The 25713-nt window shown below is 38.7% G+C and overlaps 1 protein-coding gene across 1 annotated transcript; it reads right to left on the bottom strand.

Annotated features, from left to right (window-relative positions):
* Nucleotides 1-17160: 17160 nt before the first annotated feature.
* LOC129644794 (olfactory receptor 5H2-like) lies at nt 17161-18111 on the bottom strand. The gene has a single exon (XM_055570248.1). It carries the CDS (start codon nt 18088-18090, stop codon nt 17161-17163), a length of 930 nt encoding a protein of 309 aa, XP_055426223.1. The 5' UTR covers nt 18091-18111.
* Between the last annotated feature and the right edge of the window lie 7602 nt (nt 18112-25713).

Below are 25713 nucleotides of genomic sequence, written 5' to 3'. Positions count from 1 at the left end.
TAAAGGACAGAAATGGTATGGACCTAACAGAAGCAGAAGATATTAAGAAGAGGTGGTAAGAATACACAGAAGAACTGTACAAAAAAGATCTTCATGACCCAGATAATCACGATGGTGTGATCACTCACCTAGAGCCAGACATCCTGGATGAGATGGTTGGATGGTGTCACCGACACAATGGACATGGGTTTGGGTGGACTCCAGGAGTTGGTGATGGACAGGGAGGCCTGGCGTGCTGCAGTTCATGGGGTTGCAAAGAGTCGGACACAACTAAGCAACTGAACTGAACTGAATAGTAATTATAAGTATTCATATATTTCACAATCATTTGAACCAGATTATGTAGGTAGTTATGAACATGTCAAACCAGAAATATATTAATTCACTTATTTGACAAGAAAATTTACTTTATAAATTTCTTTTGTTAATAAATATGCTAACTCTACTTAGAGTCTCTGTTGTCACAGAGTTCTGACATTCTCTAGAAATCCTGATGAATTTAATTGAGAGCGTTTATTCCCCTACCAGTTTTACAGAAAAAAAAATTAACCCCCAGCCTGGAATATTAATACAGGCAATGTAAATAAACAATGGTAACAGCTCCAGTTGCTAAATGTATATTTGTTTGAATGTGCTTCCTTCTATAAAATTTTAAACAATTCAACAAACAAAAATTTCAATTTAATGTGTGGGTACTTAAGTCATAAATTTGAAAGAGCACTTAGGAAACACTTTCTGCATACAGTTTTATATACATATATATACGTATACATGCACACCTATATATATATATATATATATATATATATACACATACACACACATACATACACACACATACCTACAACCTTTGTGTGTATATATATGTATACAATCAATTTCATATATATGTGTGAAATTATATTTCAATGAAATTATTTTAATTTCCAAAGAAATTGCTGTCAGAATTGGGTTAAAGGAGAGAGAGTTTACAATTTCAGTGATTTAACTTAAAAATCAATCAGAGAATGTAGTTAAGTTAATGGAATATATATTTTGAGTAAAATTATCAGAAGGATTTCTTACAGAGGAAGCATTATGATGTAACTCTGTAAACTCACATTTATTTGTTTAATGTTCTAGTTCACCAAAACATATCCTATGGAATCATTATAATTACTCTCATCATATAATTATGTATCATTAAAGAGTACAATATAGTCATAGATATATTTTGCTCATCTAGATTTTACTTATAATAATAAAATAGATTATTCAGTATTTGTTTTCCATTTTCAACTGTCTATGTTGGCATTTTGTAAACCAAATCAAATTAGTATAAAATTTAACAGTATTTTAACATTAGTTTTAAAAACAGATGTTATAGAAATCATTCTGTCTATTTAGTTCTTTGGCCCATTTTTTGATTGGATCGTTTATTTTTCTGGAATTGAGCTGTAGGAGTTGCTTGTATATTTTTGAGATTAGTTGTTTGTCAGTTGCTTCATTTGCTATTATTTTCTCCCATTCTGAAGGCTGTCTTTTCCCCTTGCTTATAGTTTTCCTTTGTTGTGCAGAAGCTTTTAAGTTTAATTAGGTCCCATTTGTTTAGTTTTGCTTTTATTTCCAATATTCTGGGAGGTGGGTCATAGAGGATCCTGCTGTGATGTATGTCAGAGAATGTTTTGCCTATGTTCTCCTCTAGGAGTTTTACAGTTTCTGGTCTTATGTTTAGATCTTTAATCCATTTTGAGTTTATTTTTGTGTATGGTGTTAGAAAGTGCTCTAGTTTCATTCTTTTACAAGTGGTTGCCCAGTTTTCCCAGCACCACTTGTTAAAGAGATTATCTTTAATCCATTGTGTATTCTTGCCTCCTTTGTCAAAGATAAGGTGTCCATAGGTGCGTGGATTTATCTCTGGGCTTTCTATTTTGTTCAGTTGATCTATATTTCTGTCTTTGTGCCAGTGGAAGCAACTTAGATGTCCATTAGCAGATGAATGGATAAGAAAGCTGTGGTACATATACACAATGGAGTATTACTAAGCCATTAAGAAGAATACATTTGAATCAGTTCTAATGAGGTGGATGAAACTGGAGTTGATTATACAGAGTGAAGTAAGCCAGAAAGAAAAACACCAATACAGTATACTAACGCATATATATGAAATTCAGAAAGATGGTAACAATAACCCTGTATACGAGACAGCAAAAGAGACACTGATGTATAGAACAGTCTTTTGGACTTTGAGGGAGAGGGAGAGGGTGGGATGATTTGGGAGAATGGCACTGAAACATGTATAATATCATATATGAAACGAGTCACCAGTCCAGGTTCGATGCACGATACTGGATGCTTGGGGCTGGTGCACTGGGATGACCCAGAGGGATGGTATGGGGAGGGAGGAGGGAGGAGGGTTCAGGATGGGGAACACGTGTATACCTGTTATGGATTCATGTTGATATGTGGCAAAACCAATACAATATTGTAAAGTTAAAAAATAAAATAAAATTAAAAAAAAAAGAAATCATTCTGTCTTACCTGTAGCTACCAAAGTTGAGATCCTTTTAGTGTTTGACTTTTCAAAGTAGAAAATAATGCAAAAGTACTGCATTGACAAGAACACCAGCAGTAATATTTTGCACATTGATTTATTTTGGAGGTTTCATTATCCAAGCTCAGGAAAAATGCTTTTTATTTGAATTTGTTTTGAACACAATACTCAAACAGTTTTATGTGTGTGCTTTTGCCAGAAAGGGTGTGATTTAAGAACTGTTAATAAAATTCCCCTGATAGAGCCCATGGACTCCCATTAGGACAAACCTAAGATGTTCTCCTGGGCATTGTGAGCTTTGACATTTATGAAAAATTCAGGTTGTTCCACAGGGCATTATAGACTCTGAAATCATAAGAAGCAGTCATTATAGAGAGTTCAGTTTTCTTTAATTAATTTTTATTGGAGTAGAGTTGCTTTAAAATGTTGTATTAGTTTCTACTGTATAGTAAAATGAATCATTCATACGTGTACATTTACCCCTCCCTTTTGGACTTCCTTCCTGTTCAGGTACCACAATGCATTGAAATTAGTACACTTCCTAACACCATACACACAAATGAACTCAAAATAGATTAACCTGAATGTCAGGTCAGGCACAATGGAACTCTTAGAGGAAACATAAGCAGAACTGTGACATAAATTGCAGCAAGATCTTTTCTAACTCACTTCTTAGAGTCATGAAAGTAAAAACAAAAATAAACAAATGGAGTCTAATGAAACTCAAAAGCTTTTTCACAGCAAAGTAAACTATAAACAAGTTGAAAAGATAACCCTCAGAATGGTAGAAAATATTTGCAAACAAAGCAATGGACAAAGGATTAATCTCCAAAATATACGAGCAGCTTATACAGCTCAATATCAAAAAGCAAACAAGCCAATCAAAAATGGGCAGAGACCTAATAGACATTTATGTCTAAATAGACATTTAGGTGAAGAAGACATACAGATGGCCAACAAACAAGTGACAAGATTCTCAACATCACTAATTATTAGAGAAATGCAAATCAAAAATATTAATACAATGAGGCATCTCTTCACACAGGTCAGAGTGGCCATCATCAAACAATCTACAAAGAATAAATGCTGGGGAGGATATGGAGAAAAGGGAACCCTCATGCCCTATTCTTGTGAGTGTAAAAGTAGATAACCACTCTGGAAAACAGTATGGAGGTTTCTTAAAAAACAAAATATTCAGTTACCATCTGACCCAGCAATCCCACTCCTGGGTGTAAACCCAAGAATATCACAATTCAAATAATACATGCAGCCCAGTGGTCATAGCTGCACTATTTACAAGAGCCAGGACATGGAAGCAACCTAAACCTGACAGCATCAGAAAGTGAATAGCGGTTGCACTAAAGGACACTGGTGATGGAAAAACATTCCAGTGAGCAGAACTTTGACCTTTGCACCTGGTTGTTCAATTTATTCTGGAGAAATGGACAGATGTGTGAATATATACCAGTTCATTGGCTTTGGCCAGTGGTTTGGTGGGATGTTCAAAGCTGTTGAAGGAAAATGACTGGAAATTGATGACAAGGAAATCTGTAAAAGAGTTATGTTAATAATTTCTCTGAATGGGCACAAAACATCAAGATATTTGTGTCCCATGTGAATGTTCACAAAGAAAAGTTATCTCAGCAGAATAGGATATTATCATTAAGTGATTAAGATGACCCAATGACTGGACACTAGTTACTCTTTCTCAAGTAAACTTGTCATCATTCATTTGTTGTTCAGTTGCTCAGTCATGTCCAACGCTTTGCAATCCCACGGACAGAAACACGCCAAACTTCCCTGTCCTTCACCATCTCCCAGAGCTTGCTTAAACTCATGTCCATTGAGTTGATGATGCTGCCCATCCATCTTGTCCTCTGATGTTCCCATCTCCTCTTGTCATCTGTCTTTCCCAGCATCAGGGTCTTTTCCAATCAGTCAGTTCTTCAAATCAGGTGGCCAAAATATTGGAGATTCCTTCTCAACATAAGTTCCTCCAAAAAATTTTCAGGATTGGTTTTCTTAAGAATTGAATAGTTTGATCTCCTCGCAGTCCAAGGAACTCTCAAGAGTCTTCTCCAACACCACAGTTCAAAACCATCAATTCTTTGGTGCTCAGCCTTATTTATGGTCCAACTCTCACATCCATACATTACTACTGGAAAATCATAGCTTTGACAACATGGACCTTTGTTGGCACAGTAATGTCTCTGCTTTTTAATATGCTGTTTAGGTTTATCATAGCTTTTCTTTTTTCTTTTTTTTTTTTTGACCTTTGTTGGCGAAGTAATGTCTCTGCTTTTTTTTTCTTTTTTTTTTTTTTAATTCCAAGGAGCAAGCGTCTTTTAATTTCATGGCTGCACTCACCATCTGCAGTGATTTTGGAGCCCAAGAAAATAAAGTCTTTCACTGTTTTCATTGTTTCCTCATTTATTTGCCATGAAGTGATGAGACTGGATGCCATGATCCTAGTTTTTTCAATGTTGAGTTTTAAGCCAGCTTTTTCACTCTCCTCTTTCACCTTCATCAAGGGGCTGTTTAGTTCCTCTTCCCTGTCTGCTATAAGGGTGGTGTCATCTGCATACCTGAGGTTATTGATATTTTTCCTGGCAATCTTGATTCCAACTTATGCTTCTTCCACCCTGGCATTTTCACATGATGTAATCTGTATATAAGTTAAATAAGTGGGGTGACAATATACAGTCTTGACATACTCCTTTCCCAATTTGGAACCAGTTCATTGTTCCATGTCCAGTTCTAACTGTTGCTTCTTGACCTGCATGTAGATTTCAGAGAAGGCAGGTAAGGTGGTCTAGTATTCCCATCTCTTTAAGAATTTTCTAGTTTGTTGTGATCCACACAGTCAAAGGCTTCAGCATAGTCAATGCAGCCGAAGTAGGTGTTTTTCTGGAATTCTCTTGCTTTTTCTATGATCCAACAGTTGTTAGCAATTTTATCCCTGGTGCCTCTGCTTTTTCCAAATCCAGCTTTAACATCTGGAAGTTCTCAGCTTGGAGAATTTTGAACATTACTTTGCTTGCATGTGAAATGAATACAGTTGTGTGGTAGTTTGAACATTCTTTGACATTGCCCTTCTTTGAGATTGGGATGAAAACTGACCTTTTCCAGTCCTGTGGCCACTGCAGTTTTCTAAATTTGCTGGCATATTGAGTGCAGCTCTTTAATAGCATCATCTATTAGGATTTGAAATAGCTCAACTGAAATTCCATCACCTCCACTAGCTTTGTTTTTAGTGATGCTTCCTAAGGCCCACTTGACTTCACACTCCAAGATGTCTGGCTCTAGATGAGTGATCACACCATCGTGGTTATCTGTGTCATGAAAATCTTTTTTGTATAGTTCTTCTGTGTATTCTTGCCACCTTTTCTTCTTCTTAATATTTTCTGCTTCTGTTAGGTCCATACATACTGGTTTTGTCCTTTATTATGCCCATATTTACATGAAATAGTCCCTCAGTATCTCTAATTTTCTTGACGAGATCTCTAGTCTTTCCCATTCTATTGTCTTCCTCTATTTCTTTGCATTGCTCACTTAGGAAGGCTTTCTTATCTCTCTTTGCTGTTCTTTGGAACTCTGCACTCAAACGGGTGTATCTTTCCTTTTCTCCTTTGCCTTTCACTTCTATTCTTTTCTCAGCTACTTGTAAGGCATCCTCAGACAACCATTTTGCCTTTTTGCATTTCTTTTTCTTGGGGATGGTCTTGATCACTGCCTCCTAAACAATGTCATAAACTTCTGTCCATAGTTCTTCAGGCACTCTGTCTGTTAGATCTATTCCCTTGAATCTATTTGTCACTTGGCTGCATAATCATAAGGGCTTTGATTTAGGTCATACCTGAATGGTCTAGTGGTTTTCCCCACTTTCTTTAATTTAAGTCTGAATTTTGCAATAAGGAGTTCATGTTCTGAGCCACAGTAACCTGCCAGTGTTGTTTTTGCTGACTGTATAGAGCTTCTCCATTTTCGGCTGCAAAGAATATAATCAATCTCACTTCAGTATTGAGCATCTGGTGATGTCCATGTGTAGAGTCGTCTTGTGTTGTTGGAAGATGATGTTTGCTATGACCAGCTCATTCTCTTGACAAAACTCTGTTAGCCTTTTCCCTGCTTCATTTTGTACTCCAAGGCCAAACTTGCCTGTTACTCCAGGATCTCTTGACTTCCTACTTTTACATTCCAGTCCCCCATGAAAAAAAGGACATTTTTTTTTTTTGGTGTTAGTTGTAGAAGGCCTTGTAGGGGAGTCTTAGAAGCTATCCTTGATTCTCCAGGCAAGAATTCTGGAGTGGATTGCCACACCCTCCTCTAGGGGATCTTCCTTATCCAGGGGTCAAACCCACATCTCCTGTGGCTCCTGACTTTCAGGCAGATTCTTTACTGCTGAGGTGCCAGGGAAGCCCCATCATTTAATAGGCTTCTAAACAAAGTGGCCATGGTGGCATGGATTGAGGTTATTGATTGGCTCAACAATATTGACTTTCCCTTCTTAAGTCCCTAAGCTTGACTCTATCCTCTGCTGGGTGCACAGCTGCAACTGAGACCAATATTACCTTAATGTGGCACCATCATTCATTATAGTGATCAGTTGTGTATTTGGTGGCAGCATGATTATATTGGAAGTGGAAGTGGAAATGGAAAAAGTGATCTGTTCTACTGGAATAGATACTTAACTCTAGATACAGATATGTCTAGATATGTGACTTTCCTGCAGTCAATGCTTCTGCCCAAATTATCAGCCTTATTCTAACAGAATTCCTATTCCAATGTCATAATGTTGTTAACAGTACTGATTATGGTCAAGGAACTCATTTCAGAGAAAATAAGTGTGGCAGTGTGCCCATGTGGAATTCAGTGGCCTTACCCTGTGCACCACTCTCTGAAGCATATAGTTTGATAGAATGATAAATGGCCATTGTAAAGCTTCAGTTATAGCAGAACTATATGGCAATATCTCACAAAGCTAGGATAAGTATCTCCAGAAAGCTGAAATTTCTGAACCAAACACCAGTGTATGTTACTGTTTCATGGGTCTAGGAATCAACGGGCAGAAATGGGAGTGGCAGCAGTGACTACTGTCCCTAGTGACCACTACAAAGTATTTATTTCTTGTTCCTGTGTTTTTCTGCCCTTCTGGTGTTGCACTCTCACTTCTTCCAAATGGAGGATTGTTTCTACCCAGACACAAACTATGATTTCATTGACCTGAAAGTAAACTACCACTCACTATTTTTGAGTCTGCATTCCTCTGTGTTATCATACAAACAAAGGAGTTACTGTGCTGATTGAGGTGATAGACGGTAACTACCAAAAGGAAACAGGACTGCTCCACAAAAAGTAAGGAAGAGGAGGTCTGGAATACAAATGATACACTAGGGTGAAGCTTCCAGACTACTTTTATAGTGCTATTTAAGTAGGAACTAGTGGATGTGTAGAAACTCCAATCTTTTTGTTCTCTAAATATCTAAATATTGTAATTTTTTCACTGATTGTTTCTTTTTTTTCTTTCTTTCTTTCTTTTTTAACTTTACAATATTGTATTGGTTTTGCCACATATCAACATGAATCTGTAACAGGTATACACATGTTCCCACCTGAACCCTCCTCCCTCCTCCCTTCCTGTACCATCCCTCTGGGTCATCCCAGTGCACCAAACCCAAGCATCCAGTATCATGCATCGAACCTGGACTGGTGATTCGTTTCTTATATGATATTATACATGTTTAAATGCCATTCTCTCGAATCATCCCACCCTCGCCCTCTCCCACAGAGTCCAAAAGACTGTTCTATACATCAGATGAGAACAGATCAGTCGCTCAGTCGTGTCCAACTCTTTCCCACCCCATGAATAGCAGCACACCAAACCTCTCTGTCCATCACCAACTCACGGAGTTCACCCAGACTCACGTCCATTGAGTCAGTGATGCCATCCAGCCATCTCATCCTCTGTCATCCCCTTCTCCTCTTGCCCCTGATCCCTCCCAGCATCAGAGTCTTTTCCAATGAGTCAACTCTTCCAATGAGGTGCCCAAAGTACTGGAGTTTCAGCTTTAGCATCATTCCTTCCAAAGAAATCCCAAGGCTGATCTCCTTCAGAATGGACTGGTAGGATCTCCTTGCAGTCCAAGTGACTCTCAAGAGTCTTCTCCAACACCACAGTTCAAAAGCATCAATTCTTCGGCACTCAGCCTTCTTCACAGTCCAACTCTCACATCCATACATGACCACTGGAAAAACCATAGCCTTGACTAGACGGACCTTTGGCAAAGTAATGTCTCTGCTTTTGTATATGCTCTCTAGGTTGGTCATAAATTTCCTCCCAAGGAGTAAGAGTTTTTTAATTTCATGGCTGCAGTCACCATCTGCAGTGATTTTGGAGCCCAGAAAAATAAAGTCTGACACTGTTTCCACTGTTTCCCCATCTATTTCCCATGAAGTGATGGGACTGGATGCCATGATTTTCGTTTTCTGAATGTTGAGCTTTAAGCCAACTTTTTCACTCTCCTCTTTCACTTTCATCAAGAGGCTTTTGAGTTCCTCTTCACTTTCTGCCATAAGGGTGGTGTCATCTGCATATCTGAGGTTATTGATATTTCTCCCGGCAATCTTGATTCCAGCTTGTGCTTCTTCCAGTCCAGTGTTTCTCATGATGTACTCTGCATAGAAGTTAAATAAGCAGGGTGACAATATACAGCCTTGACATACTCCTTTTCGTATTTGGAACCAGTCTGTTGTTCCATGTCCAGTTCAACTGTTGCTTCCTGACCTGCATACAAATTTCTCAAGAGGCAGATCAGGTGGTCTGGTATTCCCATCTCTTTCAGAATTTTCCAGTTTATTGTGATCCACACAGTCAAAGGCTTTGGCATAGTCAATCAAGCATAAATAGATGTTTTTCTGGAACTCTCTTGCTTTTTCAATGATCCAGCGGATGTTGGCAATTTGATCTCTAGTTTCTCTGCCTTTTCTAAAACCAGCTTGAACATCAGGAAGTTCATGGTTCACATATTGCTGAAGCCTAGCTTGGAGAATTTTGAGCATTACTTTACTAGCGTGTGAGATGAGTGCAATTGTGCGGTAGTTGGAGCATTCTTTGGCATTGCCTTTCTTTGGGATTGGAATGAAAACTGACCTTTTCCAATCCTGTGGCCACTGCTGAATTTTCCAAATTAGCTGGCATATTGAGTGCAACACTTTCACAGCATCATCTTTCAGGATTTGGAATAGCTTAACTGGAATTCTATCACCTCCACTAGCTTTGTTGGTAGTGATGCTTTCTAAGGCTGACTTGACTTCACATTCCAGGATGTCTGGCTCTAGGTGAGTAATCACAACATCGTGATTATCTGGGTTGTGAAGATCTTTTTTGTACAGTTCTTCTGTGTATTCTTGCCATCTCTTCTTAATATCTTCTTCTTCTTTTAGGTCCATACCATTTCTGTCCTTTATCGAGCCCGTCTTTGCATGAAATGTTCCTTTGGTGTCTCTGATTTTCTTGAAGAGATATCTAGTCTTTCCCATTCTGTTGTTTTCCTCTATTTCTTTGCATTGATCGCTGAGGAAGGTTTTCTTATCTCTTCTTGCTATTCTTTGGAACTCTGCATTCAGATGTTTATATCTATCCTTTTCTCCTTTGCCTTTCACTTCTCTTCTTTTCACAGCTATTTGTAAGGCCTCCCCAGACAGCCATTTTGCTTTTTTGCATTTCTTTTCCATGGGGATGGTCTTGATCCCTGTCTCCTGTACAATGTCACGAACCTCATTCCATAGCTCATCAGGCACTCTATCTATCAGATCTAGGCCCTTAAATCTATTTCTCACTTCTACTGTATAATCATAAGGGATTTGATTTAGTCATACCTGAATGGTCTAGTGGTTTTCCCTACTTTCTTCAATTTCAGTCTGAATTTGGCAATAAGGTGTTCATGGTCTGAGCCACAGTCAGCTCCTGGTCTTGTTTTTGCTGATTGTATAGAGCTTCTCCATCTTTGGCTGCAAAGAATATAATCAATATGATTTCGGTGTTGACCATCTGGTGATGTCCATGTGTAGAGTCTTCTCTTGTGTTGTTGGAAGTGGGTGTTTGTAATGACCAGTGCATTTTCTTGGCAAAACTCTATTAGCCTTTGCCCTGCTTCATTCTGTACTCCAAGGCCAAATTTGCCTGTTACTCCAGGTGTTTCTTGACTTCCTACTTTTGCATTCCAGTCCCCTATAATGAAAAGGACATCTTTTTTGGGTGTTAGTTCTAAAAGGTCTTGTAGGTCTTCATAGAACCGTTCAACTTCAGCTTCTTCAGCATTACTGGTTGGGGCATAGACTTGGATTACTGTGATATTGAATGGTTTGCCTTGGAAACGAACAGAGATCATTCTGTCGTTTTTGAGATTGCATCCAAGTACTGCATTTCGGACTCTTTTGTTGACCATGATGGCTACTCCATTTCTTCTGAGGGATTCCTGCCCACAGTAGTAGATATAATGGTCATCTGAGTTAAATTTACTCATTCCAGTCCATTTCAGTTCACTGATTCCTAGAATGTTGACATTCACTCTTGCCATCTCTTGTTTGACCAATTCCAATTTGCCTTGATTCATGGACCTGACATTCCAGGTTCCTTTGCAATATTTCTCTTTATAGCATCGGACTTTGCTTCTATCACCAGTCACATCCACAGCTGGGTATTGTTTTTGCTTTGGCTCCATCCCTTCATTCTTTCTGGAGTTATTTCTCCACTGATCTCCAGTAGCATATTGGGCGCCTACTGACCTGGGGAGTTCCTCTTTCAGTATCCTATCATTTTGCCTTTTCATACTGTTCATGGGGTTCTCAAGGCAAGAATACTGAAGTGATTTGCCTGTCTCTTTTGCTGTCTCGTACACAGGGTTATTGTTACCATCTTTCTAAATTCCATATATATGCGTTAGTATACTGTATTGGTGTTTTTCTTTCTGGCTTACTTCACTCTGTATAATAGGCTCCAGTTTCATCCACCTCATTAGAACTGATTCAAATGTATTCTTTTTAATGGCTGAGTAATCCTCCATTGTGTATATGTACCACAGCTTTTTTATCCATTCATCTGCTGATGGACCTCTAGGTTGCTTCCATGTCCTGGCTATTATAAACAGTGCTGCAATGAATTGGGGTACACCTGTCTCTTTCCCTTCCGGTTTCCTCAGTGTGTATGCCCAGCAGTGGGATTGCTGGATCATAAGGCAGTTCTATTTCCAGTGTTTTTAAGGAATCTCCACACTGTTCTCCATAGTGGCTGTACTAGTTTGCATTCCCACCAACAGTGGAAGAGGGTTCCCTTTTCTCCACACCCTCTCCAGCATTTATTGCTTGTAGACTTTTGGATCGCAGCCATTCTGACTGGTGTGAAATGGTACCTCATAGTGGTTTTGATTTGCATTTCTCTGATAATGAGTGATGTTGAGCATCTTTTCATATGTTTGTTAGCCATCTGTATGTCTTCTTTGGAGAAATGTCCATTTAGTTCTTTGGCCCATTTTTTGATTGGGTCATTTATTTTTCTGTAATTGAGCTGCAGGGATTTGTTGTATATTTTTGAGATTAGTTGTTTGTCAGTTGCTTCATTTGCTATTATTTTCTCCCATTATGAAGGCTGTCTTTTCCCCTTGCTTATAGTTTCCTTTGTGTGCAGAAGCTTTTAATTTTAATTAGGTCCCATTTGTTTATTTTTGCTTTTATTTCCAATATTTTGGGAGGTGAGTCATAGAGGATTCTGCTGTGATGTTGTTGGAGAGTGTTTTGCCTATGTTCCCCTATAGGAGTTTTATAGTTTCTCGTCTTACATTTAGATCTGTAATCCATTTTGAGTTTATTTTTGTGTATGGTGTTAGAAAGTGTTCTAGTTTCATTCTTTTACAAGTGGTTGACCATTTTCCCAGGACCACTTGTTAAAGAGATTGTCTTTAATCCATTGTATATTCTTGCCTCCTTTGTCAAAGATAAGGTGTCCATATGTGTGTGGATTTATCTCTGGGCTTTCTATTTTGTTCCATTGATCTATATTTCTGTCTTTCTGCCAGTACCATTGGAGAAGGCAATGGCACCCCACTCCAGTACTCTTGCCTGGAAAATCCCATGGACAGAGGAGTCTGGTAGGCTGCAGTCCATGGGGTCACTGGGAGTCGGACACGACTGAGCAACTTCACTTTCAATTTTCACTTTCATGCATTGGAGAAGGAAATGGCAACCCACTCCAGTGTTCTTGCCTGGAGAATCCCAGGGATGGGGGAGTCTGGTGGGCTGCAGTCTATGGGGTCGCACAAAGTTGGACATGACTGAAGCGACTTAGCAGCAGCAGCAGCAGCACCCAGTACCATACTGTCTTGATGACTGTGGCTTTGTAGTATAGCCTGAAGTCAGGCAGGTTGATTCCTTCAATTCCATTCTTCTTTTCAAGATTGCTTTGACTATTTGAGGTTTTTTGTATTTCCATACAAATTGTGAAATTATTTGTTCTAGCTCTGAAAAATACGGTTGGTAGCTTGATAGGGATTGCATTGAATCTATAAATTGCTTTGGGTAGTATACTCATTTTCACTATATTGATTCTTCCAATCCATGAACATGGTATATTTCTCCATCTATTAGTGTCCTCTTTGATTTCTTTCATCAGTGTTTTATAGTTTTCTATATATAGGTCTTTAGTTTCTTTAGGTAGATATATTCCTAAGTATTTTATTCTTTTCTTTGCAATGGTAAATGGAATTGTTTCCTTAATTTCTCTTTGTATTTTCTCATTATTAGTGTATAGGAATGCAAGGGATTTCTGTGTGTTGATTTTATATCCTGCAACTTTACTATATTCATTGATTAGTTCCAGTAATTTTCTGGTGGAGTCTTTAGGGTTTTCTATGTAGAGGATCATGTCATCTGCAAACAGTGAGATTTTTACTTCTTCTTTTTCAATTTGGATTCCTTTTATTTCTTTTTCTGCTCTGATTGCTGTGGGCAAGTAGTGTTTTTTTTTTGTTGTTGTTTTGTTTTGTTTTTTAACTCACACTGCTATAATCAAATATCATAGATTTTTGGCCTTATAACACAGACATTTACTTTTTACATTCTAAGGTTCGGAAGTCTGAGTCCAAGGGTCCAACAAACACTGTACTGGTGAGAACTTGCTTTCTGGCTGGCAAACACCTGCCTTCTCATTTGGCCTTTCCTAGCTGAGTACACCTGTAGAGAAAGCTAGCTCTCTTGTCTCTCTCTCTTCGTGTAAGGGGACTAATCCCATCATGAAAAGCCTTACCTTTATGACCTCAGTTAGTCAGTTCAGTAACTCAGTCATGTCCGACTCTTTACAACCCCATGAATTGCAGCACACCAGGCTTCCCTGTCCAGCACCAAATCCAAGAGCTTGCTCAAACTCATGTCCATCAAGTCGGTGATGCCATCAAACCATGTCATCCTGTCATCCCCTTCTCCTCCTGCCTTCAATCTTTCCCAGCATCAGGGTCTTTTCCAAGAAGTCAGTTCTTCGCATCAGGTGGCCAAAGTATTGGAGTTTCAGCTTCAGCATCAGTCCTACCAAAGAATATTCAAGACTAATCTCCTTTAGGATTGACTGGTTGGATCTCTTTGCAGTCCAAGGGACTCTCAAGAGTCTTCTTCAACACCACAGTTCAAAAGCATCAGTTCTTCGGCGCTCAGCCTTCTTCACAGTCCAACTCTCACATCCATACATGACTATTAGAAAAACCATAGCCTTGACTAGACGGACCTTTGTTGGCAAAGTAATGTCTCTGCTTTTTAATATGCTGTCTAGGTTGGTCATAGCTTTTCTTCCAGGGAGCAAGAATCTTTTAATTTCATGGCTGCAGTCACCATCTGCAGTGATTTTGGAGCCCCCCAAAATAAAGTCTCTCACTGTTTCTGCTATTTCCCCATCTATTTGCCATGAATTTATGGGACCAGATGCCATGATCCTAGTTTCCTGAATGTTGAATTTTAATCCAATTTTTTCACTCTCCTCTTTCACTTTCATCAAGAGGCTTTTTAGTTCCTCTTCACTTTCTGCCGTAAGGGTGGTGTCATCTGCATATCTGAGGATATTGGCATTTCTTCCGACAATCTTGATTCCAGTATGTGCTTCATCCAGTCTGGCATTCTGCATGATGTACTCTACATATAAGTTAAATAAGCAGGGTGACAATAAACAGCCTTGACATACTCCTTTCCCAATTTGGAACCAGTCTGTTGTTCCATGTCCAGTTCTAACTGTTGCTTCTTGACCTGCATGCAGCTTTCTCAGGAGACAGGTAAGGTGGTCTGGTATTCCCATCTCTTTCCGAATTTTCCACAGTTTGTTGTGATCCATATACAGTCAAAGGCTTCAGCATAGTCAGTGAAGCAGAAGTAGATGTTTTTTTTTCTGGAATTCTCTTGCTTTTCCTATGATCCAACAGATGTTGGTAATTTGATCTCTTATTCTTCTGCTTTTTCTAAATCCGCTTGAACATCTGGAAGTTCATGGTTCATGTACTATTCAAGCCCAGCTTGGAGAATTTTGAGCATTACTTTCCTAGCATGTGAGATGAGTGTAGTTGTATGATAGTTTGAACATTGTTTGGCATTGCCCCTCTTTGGGATTGGAATGAAATGTGACATTTTCCAGTCCTGTGGCCAATGCTGAGTTTTCCAAATTTGCAGACACATTGAGTGCAGCACTTTCACAGCATCATCATTTGGGATTTGAAGTAGCTTAACTGGAATTCCATCGCCTCCACTAGCTTTATTCATAGTGATGTGTCCTAAAGCCCACTTGATTTCACATTCCAGGATGTCTGCTCTAGATGACTTATCAGACCATTGTGGTTATCTGGGTCATGAAGATTTTTTTGTATAGTTCTTCTGTGTATTCTTGCCACCTCTTCTTAATATATTTTGCTTCTGTTAGGTCCATACCATTTCTGTCATTTATTGAGCCCATCTTGGCATAAAATGTTCCCTCGGTATCTCTAATTTTCTTGAAGAAATCTCTGGTCTTTCCCGTTCTGTTGTTTTCCTCTATTTCTTTGCATTGATCACTGAGGAGGCTTTCTTATCTCTCCTTGCTATTCTTTGGAACTCTACAATAAAATGGGTATATCTTTCCTTTTCTCCTTTGCCTTTAACTTCTCTTCTTTTCTCAGCTATTTGTAAGGCCTCTTCAGACAACCATTTTGCCTTTTTGCGTTTCATTTTCCTTGGGAATGATCTTGATCACTGCTTCCTGTTCAATGTCATGAACCTTTGTCCATATTTTTTCAGGCACTCTGTCTATCAAATCTAATCCCTGAAATCTGTTTCTCATTCTACTGAATAATCATAAGGGATTTGATTTAGGTCATAACTGATTGGTTTAGTGATTTTCCCTATTTTCTTCAATTTAAGTCTGAATTTTGAAACAAGGAGTTCATGATCTTATGATCTCATCTAAGACTAATTACCTGCCAAAGAGTCTACTCTAATACCACCATATTAAGGGGTTGGTGCTTCAACATATGAATTTGGGGGAAAACTGACATTCAGTCCCTACAGTAGTTTGCACTTGTGTGCTCGTGTGCTCATTTTGTCTGACTCTTTGTGATCCTGTGGACTGTTTCACCTGGCTCCTCTGTTCATGGAATTTTCCAGGTAGGAGTACTGGAGGGGGTTGCCATTTCCTCCTCTATGGGATCTCCCTGGCCCAGGGATTGAACCCGCATGTCTTGTGCCTCCTGAATTGGCAGGCAGATTCCTTACCACTGTGCCATTTGGCAGATTTCCAAGATTGAGACCATTTACTTCCTATTCTGCCAGTTATTTATTCCCTATGCCCATTTCAAATTAGGTCCTCAATGTAAACTATTAGCTTTCTGACACAGTGAAGTTTTTCAGACTACACAATAACAAGTATAGCTAGAAGGGGCCTTAGAAAGTATTATGGGCAGTGAGAGGCAACACTCCTTTTTGGTCCTCATAGAAGCAGGCTGAGTTAAGAGAATCCTTCAGTGGTGAAGGTCAGGTCAAAATCCTTGAATCCTTTCTCATGTTTTCTTCATTGCTTTCTCATTGTGTTTATTCTTCTGTGTCCAATGAGAGTTGAATACACAATAAGTGAGCTCACCATGTCCTAAATAAAGTAGAATAGAAGACCTTTTGATGGTCAGCAGCGTTCCTGGGATCTACCTCTGTTCACTCAAACACAACATGCTTACTATGTGGAGTTACACATAATATGAGTCTCCAGACTATATGGTTGATTACGATCAAAGGCCTCATATTTGAGTTCTTTTCAGAGGCACAGCACAATTTTAGTGCTTAATATATGTTTAGTAAATACAGTTATAAAACCATAATGAAGAATATGCAAGCATGTAAAATATTTTCATTTCTGCTTATTTTAGTATGATATGAATACTTGATTAAAATTTCCTGTGTGTTTGAATAATATATACAAATATTTAAAATCACTGATTAGGCACTAAAATCTTAAGTCATTAAAATAATAGAACAGTTATGAATGCAAAAAACTTTGAACATTAAACACAATTAAACATTTAATCTACATAATTTTATATTGTTTTTATATAAGAGAACACATATTAGTATTAAATCTAAATGTTTCTTTTTAATATTTTTAGCAGTGAATATATGACTTTTTTATTTCTCAGGCTGTAGATAATGGGATTTAGGAAAGGAATTATGACAGTGTAAAACAGAGAGTCCATCATATCCTGGTCATCTGCTTGTGTGGATCCAGGGCGCACATACATAAAAAGAAGAGGGCCATAGTATAAAGAGACAGATAGAAGGTGGGCCCCACAGGTGGAGAAGGCCTTCCTTATGCCTTGTGCAGACTTATTTTTTAAAATTGTGAAGAGAACTAGTGTATAAGAGATAAGAACAATAAGAATGGTGAACACCTGTATTGAACCAGAGAAAATAAATATCATCAGAACATTAATAGAAGGATCAGTACAAGAAATTTTAAACAAGGGCATGATGTCACAATAAAAGTGATGTATTATGTTGACATTACAAAAGGATAGTCTGAATAAAAAGCCTGTATGAATTAAGGCATGAAAAAGGCCACCAACAAATGATGAAACTAACATTCCCATGCATTGTTTATGAGTCATAATGGCTGGATAAAGTAGTGGGTTGCATATGGCTAGATAACGATCATACGACATCATCGCCAGCAGAAAACATTCCATAGTCGCACTGACTACAAACGAAAAAAATTGCACCATACATTCAGAGAGAGATATCCTCTTATTCTGGTTGATAATGTTGACCAACATCTTGGGAGTCACTGTGGAGGATAACCAAATATCCACTAAGGCCAAATTCCCCAGGAATAAGTACATGGGAATTTGAAGATGAGGGTCATTCCAGATGAGAGCAATCAGACCAAGGTTTCCCATGATAGTGATGAGGTATATCATCAAGAAGAGCAGGAACAGGGGTACTTGCCATACTGGTTCATATGTAAGTCCTGTGAGAACAAACTCTGTCAGCTCTGTTACATTTTTTGTTTCCATATCCTTAATAGATGGCCTCTGAAATACAGTGCAGTAGATGGGAAAAGGACAGTCACCAGTCATTTAAAAAGAAAATTTCAGAAAGATAATATAAATAAAAACATACACTTTATTTTATTTACTCTTACTGAAATACGTGAAAAGTATTTGGGGGAAATTATTGTGCTGTAAAAAACCAACTATTACGTTGGCCAAAAATTTTGTTCAATTTTTCTGTATGGTCTTATGGAAAAACCCAAACAAACTTTTTGACCAACCACCTATTGTATCTCAAAATGTATATGGGAGTGAACAGATGTAAAATAGAGGAAAGACATTCTGAACATGAGCAAATTTATGGGAAAACTGCTAAGGTAGAGAAATGCCATGTTTTAGTCATGGATGCGGCATCAGAAGTAAAAATGTTACAAGGGCCTGCTTTAACAACTGAATTCAATGCCATGCATGTCATAAATGGCATCTAATAATATGCATTTTATAAATGCTCCCCAAGTGATTTAAATGTATCTGAAGTTTTTAGTTCATATGTGATATGCCATGGGAGTTTTGAGAAGGCAAAGAAACAGATCAAAATAAATCACAATGTCGAGTTACTGGGACTTGGTGACACATGAGATATGAAGAGTGGGCTAGTGAAAGTTGCTCAGTCATGTCTGACTCTTTGCCACCCTAGGGACTATACAGTCCATGGAATTCTCCAGGCCAGAATACTGGAGTGGGTAGCCTTTCCCTTCTCCAGGGGGATCTTCCTGATCCAGGAAACTTCCCGATCTTCCAGGATCCAGGAATTCCCGATCCAGGAATCTCCTGCATTGCAGCGGTTTCTTTACAAGCTGAACCACAAGGGAAGCCCAAGAATATTGGAGTGGGTAGCCTATCCCTTCTCCAGCGGATATTCCTGACCCAGGAATCAAACCAGGGTCTCCTGCATTGCAGGCAGATTCTTTACCAACTGAGCTATCAGGGAAGCTGGAAGAGTGGGTTAGGAAAGATGAAAGTCAGTTGGTATCTTACTAGGTGATCATGGAAAATTAAGGAAACTTCAGATGCAGAGGCCAGTTTTTTCAAGAAACTTCTGAATATCAAAGTGACATAAATTTAGCAATAATAATCTATAAGAGCATAAAGAAATAATGACTTACAAGACATTGAGGTGGTTGAAAGCAAAGTATGTATGGCCTATCCAGAAGACAGTGGACAGTGTGGATAAGGTAAAAGAAAATACATGTGGAGGTGTTATATTAAATTAAAATAGATACCCATCATGTATTAGTTAATAATATTTGATTCTCTTTTCTGCCATATGACTCTTGGTGTTAGACAAAAATAAGCATTCACTCTAGAAGTAAAAATTCTAAAAACTGACCTTATCTTCCCCCTGAACCTAGAGTGAGGGGATCAGATCTAACATTAGCCACTCAAACTCATGTACACTGAATTTGGATATGAAGAGAGGAAAAAGAGGTCAAACGTTGAGAAAAGAGATTTTCCAAGTCAATGAAGTTGCAATATCATGACGCCAAAATGCATCCTGCACCCACAACAATGGCATTTTCATTGTGAGCTTCAAATTCAGCAGCAATGGCAACAGGTCTCACTGAGCTAGAGCTGCAATATGATTTTGGCGGTTAACTGTTCAACTTCTTTTTTTATGTGTTCCTGCCCATTTGTCCAGTGGATTTATGTAACTTCCCTAGCACTTACTTGTTAGAGCCAATTTCCATTGAATTAACTCATTTCATTTTGCAACCAGGAACATTGGCTCACACAAGGAGGGAAAAGAAAAGACCAGTAAAGGCTACTGAACAGTGACTAGAGAAGCAGGAGGGAAATAGAAAGGTAGTTTTATGAACCTAAAGAGTGGAAAGCACAAAAAAAGACAAAGGAAAGTACAATTTATTTGGTAAGAAAAAGAGTGAACTGAAATCACTGAGTAGGATTTAAGAGATTTGTAATGGCTTTAGTGAGATGAGTTTTTATTTGTGACAAAACAAATGTCAGATAATAATAAGTAATGAATGCGAAGCAAGTGGCACAGCAGTGAGGAGAATGAAGGAGAGTATCTGAGATGTGGAGACAGATGCAAATTATTTTTTGTCTTGAGAAACAATGTCATTAAATTTTCAAAAGAAAGAGAGGCAAGCATTGAGAAGAAAGAGGATAAACGATAGAATGAGAAATTTGGTGGGGGAGGTGAAAAGGAAACAAGAAGCAAAAGAGGAGAAGGAATATAGATAGATAAGTGTAGGACAGACAAAGCATTGAAGAGGGAATGAGGAAGTATCAGAGAAAAGCTTAGATGAAATAAGGAAAGGCTAGAGGTATGGCTTAAATATTTGTCTTAAATTTGACTTTTGTTAAAAGCTATCAGTACTATAAATCCTTTTTCTTTTATTCAAAACTCTGTTTATTTACTATGGAATTTGTATATGGAACAGAGACTTTCATTTTAATTTTACTTTACAAATTTGTATTGCTGTTAAATATTCTACCACTGCACATTATCGTTGTTATTATTATGACTACAGCTGACTTTCCCTAGAAATCCTGCTGGGTTTACCTGACAGATTCTGTTTTTCTACCAGCTTGATAGCAGAAAAAATTGAGCCAAGTACTGAAACTTAATACAGGCAACATAAATAACCAATCCAAAAATTTGAATTTGTTCAATGTATATTGGGAATGGGTTTTGTTCCATGCAGTCCCCAATAACTAATGAAAATCAAATTTTCAATTCAATGTGTGGGTGATTATTAAGTCATAAGACAGAAAAGAGCACTGGGAAATATTTTCTGAATTTTTCCAGAAATTTTTGTTTTCAATGAAATTATTGTCAGAAGTTGGTAAAACGATAGAGCGGTTATGGTTTAAGCAAATTAACTTAAAATTTAATTTGTTAATGTGGTTAATTAAATGAATATTCATTGGAAGGACTGATGCCGAAGCTGAAACTCCAATACTTTGGCCACCTGACGCGAAGAGCCAACTCATTGGAAAAGACCATGATGCTGGGAAAGATTGAAGGCAAAAAGACAAAGGGGTGGCAAAAGATGAGATGGTTAGATAGCATCACCGACTTAATGGACTTGAATTTGGGCAAACTCCAGGAGATAGTGGAAGACAGGGGAACCTGGAGTGCTGCAGTCCATGGCATCGCAAAGAGTTGGATACAACTTAGTGACTGAACAACAGCAACAAAATGAAATGAGTGTTTTGAATACAATTATCAGAAAGATTTCTTATACAGGAAACATTATGACTTAAATCCCCAAACTCACTTTTAATTTTTTTGATGTTCTACTTCACCAAAACTTATCCTACAGAGTCATTGTAATTATTCTAACTAAATAATTATATATCATTAAGGAATACAGACAGAGAAGGCAATGGCACCCCACTCCAGTACTTTTGCCTAGAAAATCCCATGGACGGAGGAGCCTGGTAGGCTGCAGTTCATGGGGTTGCTAGAGTCCGACATGACTGAGCGACTTCACTTTCACTTTTCACTTTCATGCATTGGAGAAGGAAATGGCAACCCACTCCACTTTTCTTGCCTGGAGAATCCCAGGGAGGGGAAGCCTGATGGCTGCCGTCTATGGGGTCGCACAGAGTCGGACACGATTGAAGCGACGCAGCAGCAGCAAGGAATACAGTGTAGTCTTAGAGCTATTTTGCTTATCCAGATTTTACTCATAATAATAAAAGTTGTAGATTATTCACTGTTCATTTTTCATTTTCAGTTGGCTATACATTGGCTTGAATTGGCTTATAAATGAAATCAAAATTGTTATAAATTTAATAGTTTTAACTTTTTTAAGAAAATAATGAGTATTATAGAAATCATTCACTCTTACCATTATCTCTCAAGAAACTGTGGAGATCCTTTCAGTTTTTTGCTTTCTGAAGTAGAAAATAGGACAAGAACACTGCAGTGACTCTACATAGGCAGCATCATTTTGCACACTGATTCATTCTGGAATCTTCATTTTCCAAGCTCAGGAAAATGTTGTTTATATGAGTTTGTTTTGAACCACATCAACCAATTACATAACTGTGCACTTTTGCCAGAGGAGGAGGTGAAAAACCCCAATTCCCCTGATAACACCGAAGGATTGATTCTCTTTACAACAGTCCTAAGCTTTTCCACTGGGTGTTATGGACATGGACATATATGAGGAATCCAGGCAATACCTCAGGGCATTACAGACTCTGAAATAAAAATCAAATCAGTGTTGACAGTTCTAGATTTTTTTTTTAACTGGAATTGCACTACTTACATCACAGATGACATTTCTAACATGTTTATACAAACTCCAGTTTATCTATGAATTTTGATACTCTGTGTGCTTTGGTTAGTATGGTCTGATTTAACTAATCACATTTGGTTTTCAGAAGCCAAAGTTTGAAATCCCCTTTATGAGCCAACCCCAAGTAAGTTGTCCTCCTCATGAAGACTGTATAGCTCATATTCCATGCCAGTTTCTAACTTTCCACTTTACAATGAAATTTGATGAGAAATCTTCCTAGGCATAGGTCAGGGAGAGGCGCAAAAGAAAAATAAAAGGAAAGAATGTATGGGAAGTAGCCTAGATCAGTGCTCCTCAGATTTCAGGTCCTGTGAATCTCCTGGTGAGTTTCTTAAAATGCACATTCTGTTTCAGAAGGTTAGAACTGGGTCCTGAGTGTCTTCATTTCTAACACGGTTATACCTGTGAACATTTTCACTCCTCAAGGTCTTCCTTCATTTGCAGGTCTAGCTTTTCAGGGAGCTAGACCATTATAGAAAGAAAAAAAATTGCAAATGGAGTTGGCATGCATAGAGAGCAAAGAGGAGCTTTTTTGGGAGGCCAGCACAGGTAGGATCACAGAAGATCTGGAGTCTGGGTTGGGGACTTTGTTCTTTATCTCAATTGAAAGAGAAACTATTGAGGGATTTTGAACATGAGGGTTACATGTTCAGATTTGCCTTTAATTATTAACAGAGAAGTTGCCATTGAACATTTATTTATAAATATAATGACATTATTTATGTCAAAGTAGTGTAATATGAAAAGGATAATATTTAGTTTTGATATCTGAAAAATAGAAAAATGCTTAACTTCCACTAGGGACCAACTTAGTAGCCAGGAAAAAAAAAAAAAAACAAAGGGCATAAACTTTGGTAGACTCATTAATCAGTTATCTTGTGTTCTTAGAAGTATGCTAGTGAAAGCAGAAAAAGGCATGAAAAAAAACACCATAGACCAGATAGAAGTCAGTATGAAAACTCAGCAAAGGATGGAGTAAGCAGTATAATGTGCATTAGTAGCTTCAGCATAACTCAAACGCAACAATTTACTGCCCACTTCAGTTGTGTATGTGTTCAGTCACACAGTCATATCTGACTCTTTGCGACCCCATGAACTGCAGTCCACCAGGCTCCTCAGCCCATGGGATTTTCCAGGCAAGAATACTGGAGTGGGTTCCCATTTATTTCTCCATAAGTTTTATATAATTACCTTTTAACTCATTTAGTTGCCTATGAATGAGTACAAAGGTCTGCATTGCTGCTCTTAGTATGAATAGTCTTTTCAATTTTAGTCATGTGAAGGATAAGTTGTATCTGGCACCTCCTACCAAAGAAAAAAAAAAAAAGGCACAACACCTAGTGGGACCCTGTGGATTTTAGAAACAACACCATCATCATTTGGGTGTGTTATTCCAGCCCATTCCAGCCAAAGCTGCTAGCTTTGAGTGTGGCTCAGAACAGGAGAAAGTTTACAAAAGGTCCAGGCTGCTGTGCAAAATGCTCAGCCAACTGAACCACATAATTTCACAGAAACTATGGTGCTTGGAGTGGCAGTGGCAGACAAGGATGCAGTTGGGAGTCTTTGGCAGGCCTCTTGGGCATCCCTGGTAGCTCAGATGGTAAAGAATCTGCCTGCAGTGCGGGAGAACCAGGTTCGATCCCTGGGTCAGGAAGATCCCCTGGAGAAGGGAATGGCTCCCCACTCCAGTATTCTTGCCTGGAGAATTCCACAGACAGAGGAACCTGGCAGTCTACAGTTCATGGGATTGCAAAAAATTGGACATGACTGAGTGACTAGCACATCAGATCAGATCAGTCACTCAGTCGTGTCCGACTCTTTGCGACCCCATGAATAGCAGCATGCCAGGCCTCCCTGTCCATCACCAACTCCTGGAGTTCACTCAGACTCACGTCCATTGAGTCAGTGATGCCATCCAGCCATCTCATTCTCTGTCGTTCCCTTCTCCTCTTGCCCCCAATCCCTCCCAGCATCAGAGTCTTTTCCAATGAGTCAACTCTTCGCATGAGGTGGCCAAAGTACTGGAGTTTCAGCTTTAGCATCATTCCTTCCAAAGAAATCCCAGGGCTGATCTCCTTCAGAATGGACTGGTTGGATCTCCTTGCAGTTCAAGGGACTCTCAAGAGTCTTCTCCAACACCACAGTTCAAAAACATCAATTCTTCGGTGCTCAGCCTTCTTCACAGTCCAACTCTCACATCCATACATAGGTAAAAAGTAGAGCAGACCCTTGGTTCTGGAGCAAAGTCTAGCATCCACTGCAAATAACTACTCTCCTTGTGACATATAACTGTTGGCCTGTGTCTAAGCATTTTTAGAGGCTGAATGCTTAAACATTTAAAATGCTGTTTCATTGCAGCACTGTTTATAATAGCCAGAACATGGAAGCAACCTAGAGGTCCATCAGCAGATGGATGGATAAGAAAGCTGTAGTACATATACACAATGGAGTATTATGCAGTATTAAAAAGAATACATTTGAATCAGTTCTAATGAGGTGGATGAAACTGGAGCAGATTATACAGAGTGAAGTAAGCCGGAAAGAAAAACACCAGTACAGTATACTAATGCATATATATGGAATTTAGAAAGATGGTAACAATAACCCTGTGTATGAGACAGCAAAAGAGACACTGATGTATACAACAGTCTTTTGGACTCTGTGGGAGAGGGCGAGGGTGGGATGATTTGGGAGAATGGCATTGAAACATGTATAATATCATATATGAAACGAATTGCCAGTCCAGGTTCAATGCATGATACTGGATGCTTGGGGCTGGTGCACTGGGACGACCTAGAGGGATGGTACGGGGAGGGAGGAGAGAGGGGGGTTCGGGATGGGGAACATGTGTACACCCGTGGTGGATTCATGTTGATGTATGGCAAAACCAATACAATATTGTAAAGTAATTGACCTCCAGTTAAAATAAATAAATTCATATTTAAAAAAATTTTTTAAATAAAATGCTGTTTAAAATGCCAATTTTCCATGAGACCAGAGCAGTTTTTCATAAACTTGGTGTTATATGACCCACCAAGCCATAAAGTTGGCAGTACACTGCCATAGCTTTGTCAAATGGAAGAGAAATGTACCCACTCTGGCCTGAGCAAGCCCTGAGGCCACCAGTATGTTTCTTGAAGAAACATGATCCCCATACCAGCTTCAGTACTTCTCTAGCCCAGCCTGCACTATGGCTTTGTGGGTTGGTCTCTATAATCCATGGAAAGAGGAAGAGATTACCTGGAGCTGATTTAACAATGATTCTGTACCGCCTGAAGACACCATCTGAGGGTGGACAACTACCGTGCTACTGACA

Source organism: Bubalus kerabau, chromosome 2 (genome assembly GCF_029407905.1).
Source record: "Bubalus kerabau isolate K-KA32 ecotype Philippines breed swamp buffalo chromosome 2, PCC_UOA_SB_1v2, whole genome shotgun sequence".
NCBI lineage: Eukaryota > Metazoa > Chordata > Mammalia > Artiodactyla > Bovidae > Bubalus > Bubalus kerabau.
Note: the sequence above shows the minus strand (reverse complement) of the source record. Positions and strands in the feature narration are given on the sequence as shown.

What these genes read in the sequence shown, in the direction of transcription:
- LOC129644794 (XM_055570248.1), bottom strand. Translation starts at nt 18,090, where the DNA reads ATGGAAACAAAAAATGTAACAGAGCTGACAGAGTTTGTTCTCACAGGA.